Source organism: Callorhinus ursinus, unplaced genomic scaffold, assembly GCF_003265705.2.
Source record: "Callorhinus ursinus isolate GAN/ISIS: 27379988/994484 unplaced genomic scaffold, GSC_fseal_2.0 scaffold4, whole genome shotgun sequence".
NCBI lineage: Eukaryota > Metazoa > Chordata > Mammalia > Carnivora > Otariidae > Callorhinus > Callorhinus ursinus.
In genome coordinates this window covers 158,391,948-158,409,930 of record NW_027397066.1, presented here as the reverse complement: position 1 = coordinate 158,409,930, position 17,983 = coordinate 158,391,948, and the positions used below count along the sequence as shown (strand labels likewise).

General features: G+C 47.7%; 1 protein-coding gene across 7 annotated transcripts in view; it reads right to left on the bottom strand.

Moving 5' to 3' along the window:
• The window catches only part of LOXL2 (lysyl oxidase like 2), an 88,262-nt gene extending 70,987 nt beyond the window's left edge, over positions 1 to 17,275 (bottom strand). For 4 of the 7 annotated variants that reach the window (XM_073892618.1, XM_073892619.1, XM_073892617.1 and 1 more), the window contains exon 1: positions 17,117 to 17,275. Coding sequence is in view for 3 of the 7 variants with exons in the window: in XM_073892615.1 (XP_073748716.1) it covers positions 5,385 to 5,435 (51 nt within the window). In the remaining 4 variants the exon portion in view is untranslated. Of the gene's footprint in view, positions 1 to 5,384; positions 5,488 to 17,116 lie in introns of all 7 variants that reach the window. The other 3 variants (XM_073892615.1, XM_073892616.1, XM_025873831.2) reach the window with 1 other exon arrangement.
• Positions 17,276 to 17,983: the final 708 nt, after the last annotated feature.

Here is a 17,983-nt window from a genome sequence, read left to right as displayed (position 1 = left end):
CATCTTTCAGCAGAACATTACATTAGAAGGTGCCGAGAGGTAGATGTGCTTCGCCTTTGGGGGTCTGGTCATTTTGCTGTGCAACGATTGTGGTGAGCAATTCCACACTTGTCCCCCCAACCAGGGACATACAAAATTTTCTTATTCTCTGCCTGTTTTACATATTCATTTGCCCTCATCCCCACCTTCTTCCAAAAGTATGATCTCTGCTTTCATACAGAAACCTGGACACTACATGGGCTGGTGTTGAAGGTGGGATTCTGTTACAGAAAAAGCTGGATTTTTAAAAAAAATAAAACCGTTTTTATTGATCACTCATTCTGTATCAATTACCATGTGAAAAGTGCCTTACAGGTATGGACCAATTTAATTCTCAGACCAGGCCTTCCCAATAGAAACATAATGCGAGCCACATATGTGATTTAATTTTTTCTGGTAGCCACATTAAAAAGTAAAATGAGGGGCACCTGGTTGGCTCAGTGGGTTAAGTGTCTGTCTTCAGCTCAGGTCATGATCCTGGAGTCCCGGAATTGAGCCCTATATCGGGCTCCCTGTTCAGCGGAGAGCCTGCTTCTCCCCCTGCCCCTGACCCCACTCATACTCTCTCGCTCTGTCTCTCAAATAAATAAAATCTTAAAAAAAAGTAAAATGAAATAGGTGAAATTAATGTTAATGATATATCCTATTTAACCCAAACACATCACAAATATTATCATTCCAGTATGTATTCAATACAAAATTATTAATGAGATACTTCACATTCTTTTCTTGTACTAAGTCTTTGGAAATCTGGTGAGTACATTCACAGCACATCTCAATCCGGTCGAGCACATTTGAGGTGCTCGGCGGCCCCACAATATCCCACTTGTGCCTACTGGATGGCACAGCTCCAGGAAACCCTCCGAGAGACTATTATCAGCATCCCTACTGCCCCCAGGAAAAACCGAGGGACAGAAAGTCTATGTGATTTTCCTAAGGTCACATAGCTAAAAGGTGATCAAGCTGGGATTTGCATCCAGGCAGCCAGATACCAGAGCTGATACGTTTATTCTTATCCCTGTGGGTGAGACAAGCGCACTCTGGTATACCCGTCCTTGCCCAGGACCAATTTGCTTTAGAAGACTGCTTTGGGGGCGCCTGGGTGGCTCAGTTGGTTAAGCGACTGCCTTCGGCTCAGGTCATGATCCTGGAGTCCCGGGATCGAGTCCCACATCGGGCTCCCTGCTCAGCGGGGAGTCTGCTTCTCCCTCTGACCCTCTTCCCTCTTGTGCTCTCTGTCTCTCAGTCTCTCTCTCTCAAATAAATAAATAAAATCTTTAAAAAAAAAAAAAAACAGAAGAAGACTGCTTTGGGTTAAAGGATTTGAGCTTCACTAATAAATGTACTAGGCTCCAAATGATAAACAAAAGCAAAGGAAGGCCTGAATTATAATTTCAAGAAAACAAACAGAAGAGCACTATGTCTCTTACCTTTTTTGGTGCCTAATCATAAACAAATACGGTAAATTTTCCCTTTACCTTTCTGGACTTTTTTTTTTAAGATTTTATTTATTTATTTGACAGAGAAAGAGCACAAGCAGGGGGAGGGCAGGCAGAGGGAGGGGGAGAAGCAGGCTCACCACTGAGCAGGGAGCCCGATGCGGGGCTTGATCCCAGGACCCTGGGTCACGACCTGAGCCGAAGGCAGACGCTTAGCCGACTGAGCCACCCAGGCGCCCCTACCTTTCTGGACATTTGATGACATTTGGATTGATGGAAGACACTTTCTTCCTCCTCACACCTGCTCTATCAGTCCTGGTCAGAAATTTTATTCTGCTAAAGACATCAAAAAAAAAAAAAAAATGGTGGAGACGTCTGACCGAATGTGGTATCTGCTACCACAGCTGGGGTTTTTGGCAACAAAGATCTATTTTCAGCATTCACCTCTGAAGACCTCCCAGGTCCCAATAAGGGTCTATGCCAGTGAGGACACATCACCACCCAACAGGGAAATTCCAGGAGCATCCTCTACCCAGAACACAGGCCAGCTGGGTCAGCGGAACATTTCGGCAGCTTGCTCACACACCAAAAAGCAAGCTCAGCAGGGTTTCAGCAACCCTCTCCAGGCAAGCTGAGGAAAGTTCACAAGGGGGAAGCTCACCTTGGAGGGTATTCTGTTAAAACCTCATCTGACTGAAGTCTAGGGACTACTGTAGCAGATGGTCTTAATTATTCACACAGTTTAGCTCGGGAGTGGGCCATCATCAGAGGGTTCAAGGCAAGATGCCCAAGGACTGCAGTATGTGATTAACATGAATGAGACCCAGTGCGTGCCAGAAGAAAGTTGGCTGTGGCCCCGGCTTATCAGAAAGTGGTAAATTCTCTCTCCTAATGTTTTCTCACTTGGCTCTCGGCTCAGCAGTTGAGGACATTCTTACATTTAATTCAATCCACTGGAGGATACAACTTTCACACAATGGATACTAATATAAGCTTGGCTAACAAGAGGCTCTATGCCCCCAGGGGGTATCTGGGAGAGATAGGGAAAGAATTCCTTCACATCACTGGGATTGAAGGTCCCAGGCATTCCTGACAAACATCAGCCAGACTCAGCTCACCTTCCTCGGGGGCCTTGAGCACTCCCTGCCCAGTGGCCCACTCAGCCTGCAGGTTCTTCCCCCATGAAGAACGGGCTGGATGCACTCCCACCTCTCTGTTGTCAGTAATCAGCATGGAGTAGTAAGAGAGAGGCATGCAGAACAGGCTTCAAATCTCATTTCCACTTCCTAGCTCTGTGACCTCAGGCACACTGAGATTTTCTAAGTCTCTGCATTTCATCTGTGAAACGGAAGCGATATATACCTAAAAGCAACTTTTTAAAGGGAAAACAAGAAACTTCTACTTTTCAGGATTGTTATAAAAAATCAAAGATTGTATTTCTTAAGTTCTTGATCCACAGTAGGTGGTCAAAAATAACAAGTCAAGTATTTGGGTTCAAACAGGTGCAGCCTGCTAGATTTGGGTCAGGCGATTTAAATGCCAAATGCAAGATGCTAAACTGCATTATGGAAATGGTTGTATTTAATTTTGATCTTCAGATTTTGGGGAACTGGTAACTCCCAGGGATGAACTTAGGTAGTTCCTCCTGGATCCAGCTCTTGTAACAACGCAGTTTAAAACTAGAAATATACATTTGCTCCAAAGAATATATGATATGGCAGAAAAGCTTAATTACCTAAATCAATACGTGTCTTCACATGTGCTGTATAAGCTAGGGAGGTGCTACCTTGTGTGAAGTTCAATGGGAAGGTGGGCTCTAGGGAGTCTGCAGTGTCTGCAAATAAGACTTTTAAGTGGGGTCTAAGTCATCCAATGCTTCTTGGTCTTGCTGGGGCTGGGGACATGGTCAGAGGGAGAAAGAGAGTTTCTAAACCTGGATCTTGTTCAAGTTTCTCATCTGATCAGAGCTTCTTCAATGGTCTGATAAATATCCTTCTTTGAGGACATCTTTAGCTTCAAAGCATATGTCACCTGAGGAACTTTCCAGTACATTCTAGAAACACTGATTTCTAGGATTCCAAGAGTGGCATTGTTTTCATAATGGATAAATATCTGAAAATCTTTTACTTAACTTTAATCAAGCAGGGCTCCAAAATACAAAGGAGAAAATGTAAAACTGGAATTTCCAAGGTCCTTTTCTTAGGCTACTATTTTCACAGCTGAATCATTCTTCCTAGAATATGAAAGGCCTACTCCAAAGAAATCTCTGAGTCTCAAGGAGCCTTGGGGCCACTCAAATGCTTTTCTTTCCCTAGAAGCAGTCCTGTCTGAATCACTCCATCATCTACCCGGGAAAAAAAAGGGGGGGGTATTCTGTGCTATAGAACTTGCCTGCCTAAAAATATTTTCTGAAAAGTCAAGTGGCTATTGGCTTCCTCAGCGTAGCCTTAAACAATATGACAAGCCATGGCCTCTTACCACTGATGCCTCACTTTGGGGCACCCAGTCAAAAAATGCCCCTTGTGACCAACTGATTCCCAGTCAGTAACAAAGGCACGGACAGATGGGGGTGGGGGACACATTGTAAACATCATTTAGCAGAAAGCACTGCTCTTATGCAAGCTGATCCTCTCAACGGCGCCCCCTCCACCTGCCCACCAACAGGACTGTCTGGGGCCCTCCTAGGGCAGTCCTCACTCCAGCTTTGCATGACTGGCCCTGTCATTTCTAGGTCCTTCGTAGGCTGGGAAATGAATGAATCATTCCTCCCAGCCCTGGCTCCGCATTTTGTGCTCTGCAGCTCCCAGGAAGGGGCCTTCCTGCCCCACATGGGGAGCATCACATAACCAGGGTACCGCTCCCCAGCCAGGAGCAGTGAGTAGCCCACGATGCAAAGGGCACTCGCTTAGTGTTCGCTGACCACTGGAGCACAGAACTCAGAATTCTTTCACCCAGACAGAATGCTCCGCTCAACACTGCTGCCAGATGTCAGCATTCAGATAGGGGGTCAAGGGGTGGGCTGGGGGCTGTCTCCTTTTTCAGACCCTCACCGCCAGGGATTCCTGCTGGATCAGCAGGAGTGATGAATGGTCCTCATTCACGGCCCAGGGCACACCGTGGGGAGGCGACCCCAGCTGTGGTCCCCGAGCTGCTCCTGGCCCCACAGAGAACACATTCCTTTGTGGAAGAAGGCTGCCTTTGGTGAATGGGGTGTGCTCAGAGAATGAGGGAAGCGCTGGGGGACGCTGGGGCCTTTCTGAACCACCTCAGACAAGAATGCAGACTTTGACACCAGGCTTGGCCAGGGCTGGTCCATTTGGCCCCTGGCCAAAGATTCCACCTCCATCCTATTTCTGGCCACGGAGCAGGAATGTTCAGGGCACAGGGAAATGGTGACAAGGGGAGCATATGAAGCTGATTTTTTTTTTCATCCTCCAGAAAGAGGCCTTTGTCAGGCGTAATTGGTTGTGATCAACGGGGGTTCCCCACAGTCCACCTCTGGCTCTGGGTGGAATCTCATTTTAACCAGGCTCTTTCTTGGGGAGGCTGAAGGTACAATTTCCAACTCTTCAAAGTGTGCCTAGTAGAGACTCTCAGACCGGATCAGGAATATATATAGCGTCTGTAAGAGACACATTTTATCTTTATAGCACATAGGCCAGAGAGAGAGGCAGAGAACATCCAAACTCAGTGCTGTCGCTTGAAGGCAGCTCTGTTAAAATGGCAGCGGGAACCATGTGAGGCCAAGAGGCCCCTCGGGTTCAAATTAACCAATCCCTAGCCCCTAAAAAAAGGAATACCTAGTTTGACTACCAGAGAACATACAATAATGGAAAGAACAGGGTGTTGGCCTCTAGAGTGGTCTCAGATTCAGATCTGACTTCCGCAAACAGAGAAGGGCCTTACCATCTTAGCTGCACAGGAGGTATCCAGGGCCCAGGACAGTGACGGGCTCATGGCAATGCTCGATGAGTGGTGACTAGTATAATTATATAAAATCAGCAAGAACCTGGAAAAAATCCCAGGAGGGGTGTCATTTCACCCACCAACCACTCTTCACACACCACCTGGATAACAGGTGTTAACCATCCATCCTGCCACCTCCCCCCATTTACACACACTGTTTCCCAGAGCTAAGGATCAGTAGCCAAACTGGTCTGAGTTTCTGCACCCTTTCGAAGGGGAGGAGAACCCAAGCCAGAGCCAGAATGGTGTGCAGACTTGGTCAGCAATCCAATCACTGCAAACACGTTGCGATTTTAGGGCAGGAAGTGTCGTGGGGGATGGGACCCACGGCATGCAAATTTCTGGAGGGTTGGTCCAGGCCCAGACAGGTAGGGCAGGCCTGGGCAGGGCCAGTAAGAGGAGTATACTGGGCTGGAGGTGGAGGGAGTTCTGGGCTGGAGGGAATATACAAACCAGTTTCTCAAAGAGATGGCCCCTCAAAAGTGGCCAAGCAGGCACCTCCTACTTAGCTTCCCTCATGCCTCAGGTAGGGCGAGTCCCAGCAGGACTCACTCTTGGCTTTGTCCACTTTCTGTGGTCTCCCCTAGCTTCCAGGCCAAGCTCTCATTCAAGTGATACCACCTCAGCCTTCAAGGATCAACTGTTCAGGCCTGAGCCCCTCAGGTGAGAATCAGACCCTGCGGGGCCAGCAAGGGAAGGTGCAGCCAGCACACAGACCGCAGCCACATCTTTGGCTTGTCTGGAAATGTCTGGCTACACAGAGGAGCGGGCAGGAGTGCTGTTCTCAAGTTTGTTAAGAGCCTGTGATCCGGGATCCTGCTGTCCATAGAAGCACTGGCTCCCTTCCAGAAGCCCAGTGAGTAATAGCCACAGGCACCGACCGCCACATCACCAAAGCGGGCCGGGCTCAGCTGCACAAGGCCAGCTGGGACTGTGTCGCTGATGATCATTCCTGGAGGTAATGGCATCTGCAGAGTCGTGGCATATACACACCAACCTACCAGTTCTTGCCCTTACCAAGGAAGGCAGACTTTCTCAGGTACCTTTGGACCTGATCAGTGTCCATCGTGCTGATCACAAGTCTTTTCTGGGCCTCCTTCTGGGAATGATTCTAATATTCTCACTACATTTCTAAGCATGGCATGGCTCCCACTGGTGGCTACAGGATGCCTCCACTCTTTTTGGCATGGCACGCACCCATACCCTGACCTCTCCCCACACTGACTGAGGGCATGTGGTTCCCAGAAGACACCTGCTTCCACACTTCCCTGCCACTTGCTGTTCCCTGTTCTAGAACACCACATATCCACCTCCTGAACACCTACTACTCTTTGTTTAGGAATCTATCGACATGTGTATATATAAAAAAAATCTTAAGGAACCCACTAAAAGGCTATTAGAACTGAGTTCAACAAGGTTACAGGACACAAGATCAATATACAAAAGTTAACTGTTTCTATTCACTTTCAAAGAACAATACAAAAATGAAATTACACAACTAATTCCATTTACAATAGCATCAAAAAGAATAAAATATTTAGAAATAAATTTAACAAAAGGCATGCCAAATTATCCTCAGAAAACTACAAAATATGGTTGAAAGAAATTAAAGATCTAAATAAATGGAAAAACATCCCATGTTCATGGATTGGAAAACTTAATGTCTGTCATTAAGATGAGAATACAAATTGATCTACAGATTCATCAAAATCCCTATTAGTATCCCAAATGTCTTTTTCATGGAAATTTAAAAGCTGATTCTAAAATTATGTGGAATTTTAAGGGATCCAGAATAGCCGAGACAATTCTGAGAAAGAACAAAGTGGGAAGTCTCATACTTCCCAATTTCAAAAGGTAATACAAAGCAACAGTGATCAAGACAGTGTAGTACTGGCCCAGGACAGACCTACAGATCAATGGAATAGAACTGAGAGTCTAGTAAGAAACTCATATATTTATGATTAATTCATTTGGACAAGGGTACCAAGAACATTCAATGGGGAAGAATAGTCTGTAAAAAGAATGGTGCTGGAATAACTGGATAGCCACATGGAAGAGAAAGAAGTTGGGGAGGCCCCTGGGTGGCTTAGTTGGTTAAGCATCTGCCTTCGGCTCAGGTCATGATCCCAGGGCCCTGGGATCCAGTCCCGCATCGGGCTCCTCACTCAGCGGGAGCCTGCTTCTCCCTCTGCCTGCTGCTCCCCCTGCTTGTGCTCTCTCTCTCTCTCTCTCTGACAAATAAATAAATAAAATCTTTTAAAAATGAGAGAGAGATGGGGCGCCTGGGTGGCTCAGTCAGTTAAGCGTCTGCTTTCGGCTCAGGTCATGATCCCAGGGTCCTGGGATCGAGCCCTGCATCAGGCTCCCTGCTCAGTGGGGAGCCTGCTTCTCCCTCTGCCACTCCCCCTGCTTGTGCTCACTCTCTGTCTCTCTCTCCCCCTCTCTTTCTCTCCCCCCCGTCAAATAAAAAATAAAATCTTTAAAGATAAGAGAAAGAAGTTGGACTCCTTCTTCACACTATTTACAAAAATTAATTCCAAATGGATCAAACACCTATATATAAAAGCTGAACTATAAACCTAGTAGAAGAAAATATAGGGGTAAATCTTCATGACTTTGGATTTGGCAATGGTTTCTTAAATATGACACCAAAAGCACAGGCAACAAATTAAAAATGTATATATTGTACTTCATCAAAATTTAAAACTTTTGTGCATCAGAAGGCACAAAACATTAAGATGTTTCATGAACCAGGGCAGCAGTAGTAGGGGTAGAAAAAGGCATACTGATCAAGTATTTGTTGTACTGTTTGCATGTCTGTCTCCCTTTCAAGACTGTGAACCCTCTGAAGAGCACATAATCTCGATCTCCTGGGTCCATTACAGAATAAATGCTTAGTAAATGTGATGTGAACTGAGAAACAAAGAGACACTATCAAGAAGGTGAAAAGACAATGCACAAAATGGGAGAAAATATTTGTAAATCATATTTCTGAAAGGGGTCTAGTATCCAGAACATATAAAAACTCCTATAATGCAATAAGAATAAGATAAGCAGCCCAATTTAAAAATGGGCACAGGACTTGAAGAGACATTTCCCTAAAGAAGATGTGCAAATGCTCAATGACACCTGAAAAGATGTTCAACATCATTAGTCACCAGGGAAAACACAAATCAAAACTTTAATGAAATACCACTCCGCACACACTAGAATGGCTAGGATTTTTCTTAAGCAGGGAAAAAGTAGGTGTTGGTGAAGATGTGGAGAAACTGGAACCTCCATACCTTGCTCGTGGGAATGCAAAATGGTGTAGCCCTTTTGGAAAACAGTTTGGCAATTCCTCAAAAAGATAAACATAGAATTGCCACATGACCCAGCAATTCAGCTCCTATTTATATAGCCAAGAGAATTGAAAACAGATGTTCAAACAAAAACTTGTATACAAACGTTCACAGCAGCACTATTCGTAATAGCCAAAAGGTGGAAACAACCACCGTCCATCAATAGCGAATAGACAGGGGCGCCTGGGTGGCTTAGTCGTTAAGCGTCTACCTTCGGCTCAGGTCATGATCCCAGGGTCCTGGGATCGAGCCCTGCATCGGGCTCCCTGCTCTGCAGGAAGCCTGCTTCTCCCTCTTCTACTCCCCCTGCTTGTGTTCCCTCTCTCGCTGTGTCTCTGTCAAATAAATAAATAAAAATCTTTAAAAAAAAATAGTGAATGGATAAACAAAATGGCGTCTATCCATACAGTGGTCTGTTATTTGGCCATAAAAAGGTATGAAGCATGCACACAAGCCACAACAGAAATAAGGCTTGAAAACATTATGTGAAGTAAAAGAAGCCATATATATGATTCCATTTATATGAAATATCCAGAATTGGCTCATACAGGCAGAAAGTAGACTAGCAGGAGTAGAGGCGGGGAGCGGGGGAGGGGGGTGAGGGAGGGGAGTGGGCGGAGAAGCGGGTGATAGGTGAAGGGCCCAGATACTTCTTTCTGGCAAAGAGATGCTCTAAAATTGACCGTGGCGATGGGTGCACATATCTGTGAAAACACTAACATCCACTGACCTGAACACTTCAAATGGGGGAAGTGTAGGGTCTGTGAATTACATCTCAATTATGCTGTTAAAAAAATCGACTTAAATGACACTTCATGTTAGTAGTATGTATTTATGAAGCATCTGCTGCATGACAAACACTGTTAGGCGTTGGGAATTCAAAGATGTATCTGACGTGGGTTCTGCTCTCAAGGAGCTCACATTATACTTAGGCAATAATAGTGCAGGAAAAGGCACAGAAGTGGAACAGGGAGGCGCTGATCACAGGCGGAGATGAGGAGCAGGAAAGGCTCAGACAGCTGACACTGCGCAGGTTCTGGAGGAAAGTTTGAGTTTGACAAAATTGGGGGTGGGGAGATCATTCCAGGCAGCAGGCAGAGCAGGTCTGAAATCACGCAGGGTATTTTGGGGAGCCGTGTATGGTTCCAATTGCCAGATGAAAAGTAGACGCGCTGGGTGTGGTGAGAAGTGCAAGAGGTGAGGGTGGAGAAGCAAGCAGAGGGCCAGCCGAGAAGAAACTTGAATGTCATGCTAAGAAATGCCGAGTTTTCCTTTCGGTGATAAGGAGCCAATGAATGGCAAGCGGGAGGGTGACGGGGGCAGATCTGTGACCCAGAGCAGGAGTCAGCAAACTGCAGCCCATGGGCCAAATCTATAAATACAGTTTTTGGAAATAAAATGTTATTGGAACACAGCCATAATGATTTCTTTACTTGTTATCTGTGGCTGTTCTCCCACTAAAATAGCAGGCTTGACCAACAGCAACATAGCACAAATGGACTGTAAAGTCTAAAATATTTGCTGTTCGTCCCTAGAGAAAAAGGTTACAATCCCCTGCTCTAGGAAGGTCACTGGTGATATTGCATGAAAGATGGTTTCGCATGGGTCAAGACCGAGGGAAAGGAGGCCAATGAGGAGGCCAGCAACTCTCCTGACGCTGGGTAATGTTATGATGGTGTAACCGATGGCATAGGGGGTTGTTTGGGGGTTGGAGGGATGGGCATGGCTTTGTGGGGAAGGAAAAACACCTGGAGGGTATCAGTTCAAGAAAATCAACAGTGCCTGATTTTCTGAAAAGGATTAGAGACCAATGTGTAAATTTTAGGGTTTTTTTTTCTTCATCATTAAAATGGTCTCTAAACATCATTTTTAGCAGAATGCTCTCAAACAGAGCACCTGAATTCAAGGCAGCTTAAAAGTATTTTATTTATTTTTTTTAAGTAATCTCTACACCCACTGTGGGGCTCAAACTCATGACCCGGCTATCAAGAGTCAATGCTCTACTAACTGAGCCAGTCAGGTACCCCAGCTTAAAAGTCCTTTAAAAAATTTTTCTTACCCTTTGGTTATGGGCATGCTAGAGCAATTCTAGGTAACCAGATGGATAGTCTTCCTCTTTTCATGTGTTACAACAAGCCCAAACTCCACAAATTCTTTGGCTGTGCTCTGAGGCTGCTGTTGGCACTAGGTGGGCACCGAGGGGTTGGCTGCCAGCCATCAGAATATTATTCTTGACCGACGATTTCATTTTAAATACACACATCAAACATCATGCCTTATTCATCACGGTGTCTCCTACGGCGGCTGGCAGAGTGTCTGGTACATAGAAGGCCACTAATAAATCATTTTGGTTAAGAAGAGAGAGAGGATTGGGTCAGCAGGGAAGGAGGAAGGAAGGAAAGGAAGAAAGGAAGGTAGGACATGGCCACATGATTTTCCCTCCAGGCTTAAAACTCAGGCTCCATCCGCAGCTGATAAAAGGGCAGTTCTGTAGGTGGGTGTGAGCCCCCTTCTTCCAGGGAGAGCCTGGGTGGACTATGTTTAATGGTCATGTGTTAACACAGCTGCAACTGTAAACCCCAAATATGCGGTACTAGCTTCCCCTAAGGAAAGAAGTTGCTTAAATCTCAAAACTCATCTTGGGGCCTTTTACATTATAAACTGTGTTTTTCAAACATCTCTTCCAAACTGCCTCAGGATAGAGAAAATGAGCGTCCAATCCCCAGCCGGAGGCGTAGTTGCAGGAGGGGAATGCAGGACGTGTAATTGACATCTCCTGCCTCCCTGGAAATCCCTGTACTCTGGGTAACCTTCTACTCTTGATCTAGGTGGTAGTTAATAAGGGTATGTTCATTTTGTAAAAATTCATCCAGAACAGGTATTTGTACACCCATGTTCATAGCAGCATTATTCCCAATAACCAAAAGTGGAAGCAACTCAAGTGTCCATTGATGGATGAATGAATAAACAAAATGTGGTCTATCCATACAATGGAATATTATTCCCTGAAGAAGGAAGGAAATTCTGACACATGCTACAACATGGATGAATCTTGAGGATACATATGTTAAGTGAAATAAGCCAGTCACCAAAAGACCAAGTACCATATGATTCCACTTATATAAGGTACCTAGAGTTGTCAAATTTGGAAAGACAGGAAGTAGAATGATGGTTTTCAGGGGCTGGGAGGTGCGGGAACAGGGAGTTAAGTGTTTAATAGGAACAGAGTTTCAGTTTGGGAAGATGAAAAAGTTGAATGTACTTAATGCCACTGAATTGTACACTTAAAGATGGTTAAAATGGTGAGTTTTAAGCTATGTCTATTTTACCACAATAAAAACAACAAAAGTTTACACATGGGTATGCTTAGGATTGGTGCCATTTTGCCTAGATACGCTATTCTCGGGAGGGGGAGGAGTTGACTTTAAAAATGTACTCCATTTTATATTTGTATTTGATTTAGAAAGATATCTAGGAAAGGACATTTGTATTTGAATTAGAAATTTAGGAAAAGATCTTACTAGATCTTTGGGTCATGCTGGCACTCTGGAAAGATATCTATCTCATTGCTGCAGTGGTGCCCCAGGACAAGGCTGGGGTAGGGGCGGGGGAGTTCATGGATCCAAGTTCAAGGACACTGTAAAGAAACTGAGCAAAGTAAGTTGTTCACAAGTCATCGATGTTAAGTTCTGTTCTCATAAATCGTGTGCTTTATAGCCAAGCAGCATGGTTTTCCACACAAGCATCGTGTTGGGGATGCATCACGGAGGACATATGGTAGTTTGCACAAAACCTCCATGGGACCAGCTGTGTCTGCTTATGTAACAGAGATTCTGACAATGAAAAGAACTAAAAAGATGTGTCATCATTCACCCATGATATTACAACACCAAGTTAAAAATACTACAAATAAAGGGATCAAAAAGCCTTGGGCAAAAAGAAATTAGCTGTGACCCTAATTACATACTCATTCTCTGCTAAGCCCGTTCTCACTCTACACCCATCCTTGCCACACGAAACTTGCCTGGGTATGCTGTTTCTGCCAAGAGAAGTGCGAAAAGATTTTTCTGAACTCTGGTCGGAAATCTTATCTAAACCGTCACCCTCATGCTTTATCCCCGTCAAAAGGATGGTCCTGGCGCCTGAAAGCTTCTCAGACGCAGGTGGCGAGGGGGACGACCAGCCCACACACCTGGCCAACTTGTGTTCCCCAGCAGGCATGCGCCAGGCCTGACAGCAGAAGCACTGCTGGAATCGCTAACACAAGAAGGTCTGAACTCACTTCAGACTGGACATGGCTGCGGGACAGAAGCGACCCAGCGCGTCGCTGCGGTTGCTCGTCTGCAAAATCTGCTTGGCCCTTCCTTCTCTGGCCCACGCTTGCTAGTCCCACTGGTTCTGTGGGCCTGGAGCAGGGCAGGGTGCGGCCACTTCATCTGAAGCCTCAAGACCCAGCCGGGGTCCGCAGCGCAGCTGAGTCTGTGTGACACGGCCATGAGGACGGATGGCGAAGACCCTTCCCCAGAGGGAAATAAAACAGTCGTCATCACAAGTTGTTCCGCATCCAGGCAGCCCTGGGAGCAGGGAACTATACCTCCCAACGCCCCCGAAGCTGTCAAAGAAGCAACTTGCCACCACTGACATGGAATCACCGAGAAACTGTATCCCCACGGAGCCCGCCTGTCAGCGAAGGGGGAAGAGAACTGGTGGTTCCCAGAAGGCAGTGTGACTCCAGGTCAATGCTGTGCCCCGATGAGTCCCTACAGTTGAATAATGGGATTGAAGCAGCCAGTTTCACTGTCCCTGACTGGCTGTTTTACGGAAGATCTGTTCATCCAATGTCTGTTTCAGGGCAATGAACATACGAGCAGAAAATCTAGGGGCAAAGACATAAGAGATTCCATTTTCCCACATGGCCAGCCAAGGAAGAATTCCAATTCATGAGCCCTTACTAATAAGATGTAAAAAGGATCTATCACCCCACTTCAAAGCAAATAAACACAGGTAATGAAAAGGCTAAAAGTACAAAATTCTGGTGTTCTGTGTCCCCATCGGACAGCGGCAGAATAAACAAAGTTGTCCGTGAATGAAGGACTTCAGAGGGAAGCCTCTCCTCCGTCATGGCAGTTAGGAATCTCCGACAAAAGATTCCAGCCGCCAGAGTACTCAGGCAGCACTCCAGGAGGGGCAACGGTTCTCAGTGAGATTTCTTTCTGGGGCCTTGGTCTTGTCCAAGAATCGCAGCTATAGTCTTTTTACCCGTCCCACTCCCAGATCCAGGAGCCAGAGAATTGGGGGGTTGGGGGGAATGCTCTCTAGTTCAGAGAGGGCCACCTCGAGTCCTCATGAGGGACGTTGCTTTCCTACAATTTCATAACAAGCTGGGAAATAAACCTAGGCTTCCTGACTTTGCGGCTGATTTACCTCAAGTGCCAAATGGCCAATTACTCAGTATTTACACAGGGATTTCTGACAGCAGGTGTTTAGGAAGTGATCAGCTCAGGATGAAGCCAGAGCAAGATGAACGCTTTGGAGAACAGCTGATAGTCCAGGAGCAGCGCTGAAAAACAGAACCACCGCCGCCCAGGAAGGAGGAGGCTGGGTCAGGTCCTGGCTCCGCCAATCACCAGCTATGCCACCTGGACAGCTTATCTCTTTGCCAGTTTACTCAGGCATAAAATGAATTCAGGACCCATCTCACGCTTTAGTGGGGCGTCATAATAACCAAATGACACAGTGGATAGAAACATAGTTTGAAAGGAATAACATATGATATAAACATAGATTATAAAAACCAACAGAACTCAGATCACCTTAAAAAGGCATTTGGGGGAAAACTGGGAAATTTTTGCATATGGGTTGGGTATTAGATGATAGTAAAGAATCATTGTTAATTTTCTTAGGTGTCATAATGGCATCATGGTTATTTAATATTTTTCAAGATCACACTGAAATACACAGGGATGGAATGATTATCAAATCTGAAATCTGGCATTTGCTTTAAAATACTTCAATGAGAAAAGAAAGAGCAAAGGGATAGTTACAAGCAAGTGTGGCAAAATATTGATAATCTGAAGCTGGGTGAGAAGATATGGGGGCCTTCTCTCTACTTCCGTGCATATTTGAAATTTTTCAGAATATAAAATAATTTTTAAATACACATTGCAGAACCTGGGGGGACATCACAAAGCCTCACCGATGGTCAACCCCAGAGCACAGAAAATCTGTTTCCCTCACAAGAAAGACCCTTCCACACTGGTCATCCAGAAGTCAGACAACAAGGACGTGGCAAAAGGCCAGGAGAAGCCAGGCCAGGAACCCAGCTGGAAAGGAGACACACAGAAGCCTCTTTGCGGAATTTTCCTGTCTGCCATGCATCAAAATGTCAGCCAACCTGTAATGTCAAGTGCATACTTTGTCTTCAGACCTAAGTTTCACATTCACTTGAGACCAAGTCACTTTTTAACACAAAGTCACAGGGAGACCAACAGATTCATGCATACACACACCACTGAGACTGGGTCTTCTTGGGCCCCAAGAGCTCCAGGGGCCCATGGGGCATACACTTTGCCATGGGTTTGATGGTCCTTCACGGGGCAGATACTAGGGACCAGGAAGGAGAACGGGACAAAAGGAAGAGGGAGATGAATGAATGATTTAGCTGAGGCAGGGACCAGTGAGTCACTCACTCATCTGGGCACTGACCAGGGAAATGAACACTTCGCCTTCCTCTTAAGCCCCATCCCTGACCATTCTAAGTACAGAATACACCATAAATAACTAAATAGGGGCGCCTGGGTGGCTCAGATGGTTGGGCGTCTGCCTTCAGCTCAGGTCCTGATCCCAGGGTCCTGGGATCGAGTCCCGCATCGGGCTCCCTGCTCCTTGGGAGCCTGCTTCTCCCTCTGCTTCTCTCTCTCTCTCTCTCCCCCCGTCTCTCATGAATAAATAAATAAATAAAATCTTTAAAAATAAATAAATAAATAAATAATTCCAGCAAGGGTGACAAATGGGTTTTGCGGGTTCCTGGACAGACAGGCTCGCGGTGGCGTAAGGGAGGAGCTGGAGTAAGGGAAGGGGTTTCGAGGCCCCACACTGACCAACTCAGGGGCCTTCAGTGCTTTTCCTGCTCTTCAAAAAGAAACGATTGGACTGCTTTTAAGAACTCCGCAGTTCAAAGATTTTAGGGGGCGAAATTAATCTGGGGGCATGTTTCTGACTTTCATGCACATCGTTCTTCTCAACCTGGACCTGAGGTTTCCAAGCATTCTGAGTAGTTCAGTGCCCCCCGCCCCCATCCCGCCAGTTCCGCCGCGTCCCCTCACACTACCCGCGCTGGTTTTTTTGGTGGTCTCCGCTTGTTTCTTCTAGTCATTTCTACTCCGGCGCTGATTTCTGACACCTCCAGCAGCCTGCTACATTAGAAGGCTCCCAAATTTGGGGTTGCGGGGAGAGTGTGCAGAGCGCGGTCGCCAAAGCGCCTGCGTAAAAACCGCAGGCACTGAGGACCGCCGGGGTATCCGCACTAGACTAAGATTTGCTCTACCCCCGGGGCGACCCTGCATGCACGATTCGCGGGGTAGCTTGTGCCGGTTTTCCTACTCCAGGGCCTCTCTGTGACAACGGCGGGAGAGGTTCCCTGGTCCCGGGACAAGCCAGGGCGACGTGGGAGGGAATACCTCGCGTGCGGATCGCGCCGGTCCTCGCACGGGACTCAGGGCGCTTGGGCGCTCAGCCGAGCCTTTCCAGCAGGCTGGGGAGAAGGCCCAATTCCGAGGCAGTGGGTACTAGAACACCCAGGCGCAGCCCCGATGGCCCCCACCCACTCTGCCCCAGCCCGGTGCGCTCCGTATCCCCAAAGCCGCAGCACCGAAGACACTCCAAGGCGCCCCCCGCTCCCCGCGTGCGCTCCACCTCCTCAAAAGCCCTAACTCCGCGTATCCCTGGCCCCCCGCCGCACCCTCCTAGGCACCTAGAGCGCCAGAGCCTCGACTAGCTCCGTCCTGCCGGTCGCGGGCGCCCCCAGCAAGCAAGGAACCGAGCGCCCTGCTCTCCGGGGCGCGCCAGCTGCATCGCCTCGTCCCGCTCAGGAGAGGCGGGGTTGGGCGGGTCCGCCCGAGTCGGAAAGGGCAACCCGTTAGCCTGCGGGTCCTAGCATCTCTCCGAGCAAGTAAGTAGCCTTCGCTCGGAATGTCCGCCGCACAGGTCCCGGGAACCCCGAGCACCGCCGAGAGGCAGCTCCGCAGGGAGTGGAGCCTGGAGACCCCACCGGGACGCTCCCGCTTCCCTGCCTACGGCCGCGGGGAGGGGAGGGGCTGGGAGCGCTCTTACTTGGCAGCAGGGCAGCAGGGGTCAGCACTTCCCACGGGTGGCCCCTCTCCGCGCCCGTCGCCGCTGACCCCCTTTCCCGAGCAGAGGGGGCGAGCCGACGTCTCAGGCGGCTGGAGAAAGCGGGTTCCAAGTTGTGGCCGCCGCGGGCTGGAGTCGCTCCTTTACGCTTTTCCCGGTGCTTTTAACGAGAGTCGGAAGGCAAACCCCTCCCCGGACCCACCCCCTTCCCGGGAGGCGGCCACGGCAGCAGGCCCGGCCTCCAGCCCCTTTTGTTGTAATTCGAGAGCTGTCCCGGAGCCGGAGCGGGCCGTGCCGGGGAGGATGCGCGCCAGAGGGGCAGCCCTTCCCAGGCTCCTCGCGCCCAGGTTTCCGGAGCCCGAGAAGCTAGGAGGGAGGGGGCCTTTCCTCTGGGAGATTCCTCTACCCACCCCTACCCTCAATAGCGCCCGGAATTTAACTCTTCGATGCCCTTATCCACCAGCATTAGGGGCCGCGCCTGATCATCTTGGTCTCCAGGGAACTCAACGCTGCCTGGCGCATAATAGACGCTCAATAAAAACTGATCAATGAAGGAGTTCAGAAACTTTCATCCATCTCGCGTGGGTTTCTCAGATTCTGCACGGGAAAACACAGCCACCTTTCTTCCAGCGGATCTTATCTATGGCCTTTGACAAACCTCCCTCTCTGAGGATTGGTTTTCTCCTTTGTAATTAAAGACTTTGGATTCAGTGACCTCTAAGGCTGCATGGCAGGGCCAGGATTAACAAGCTCTGTGCTCAGGGAACCGAACAGGACACAGCTAAGGGGTGCATATTGTGCAGAGGGACATTCCATTACTGGCTCTGAGGCTCACACTGGGGTCAAAGT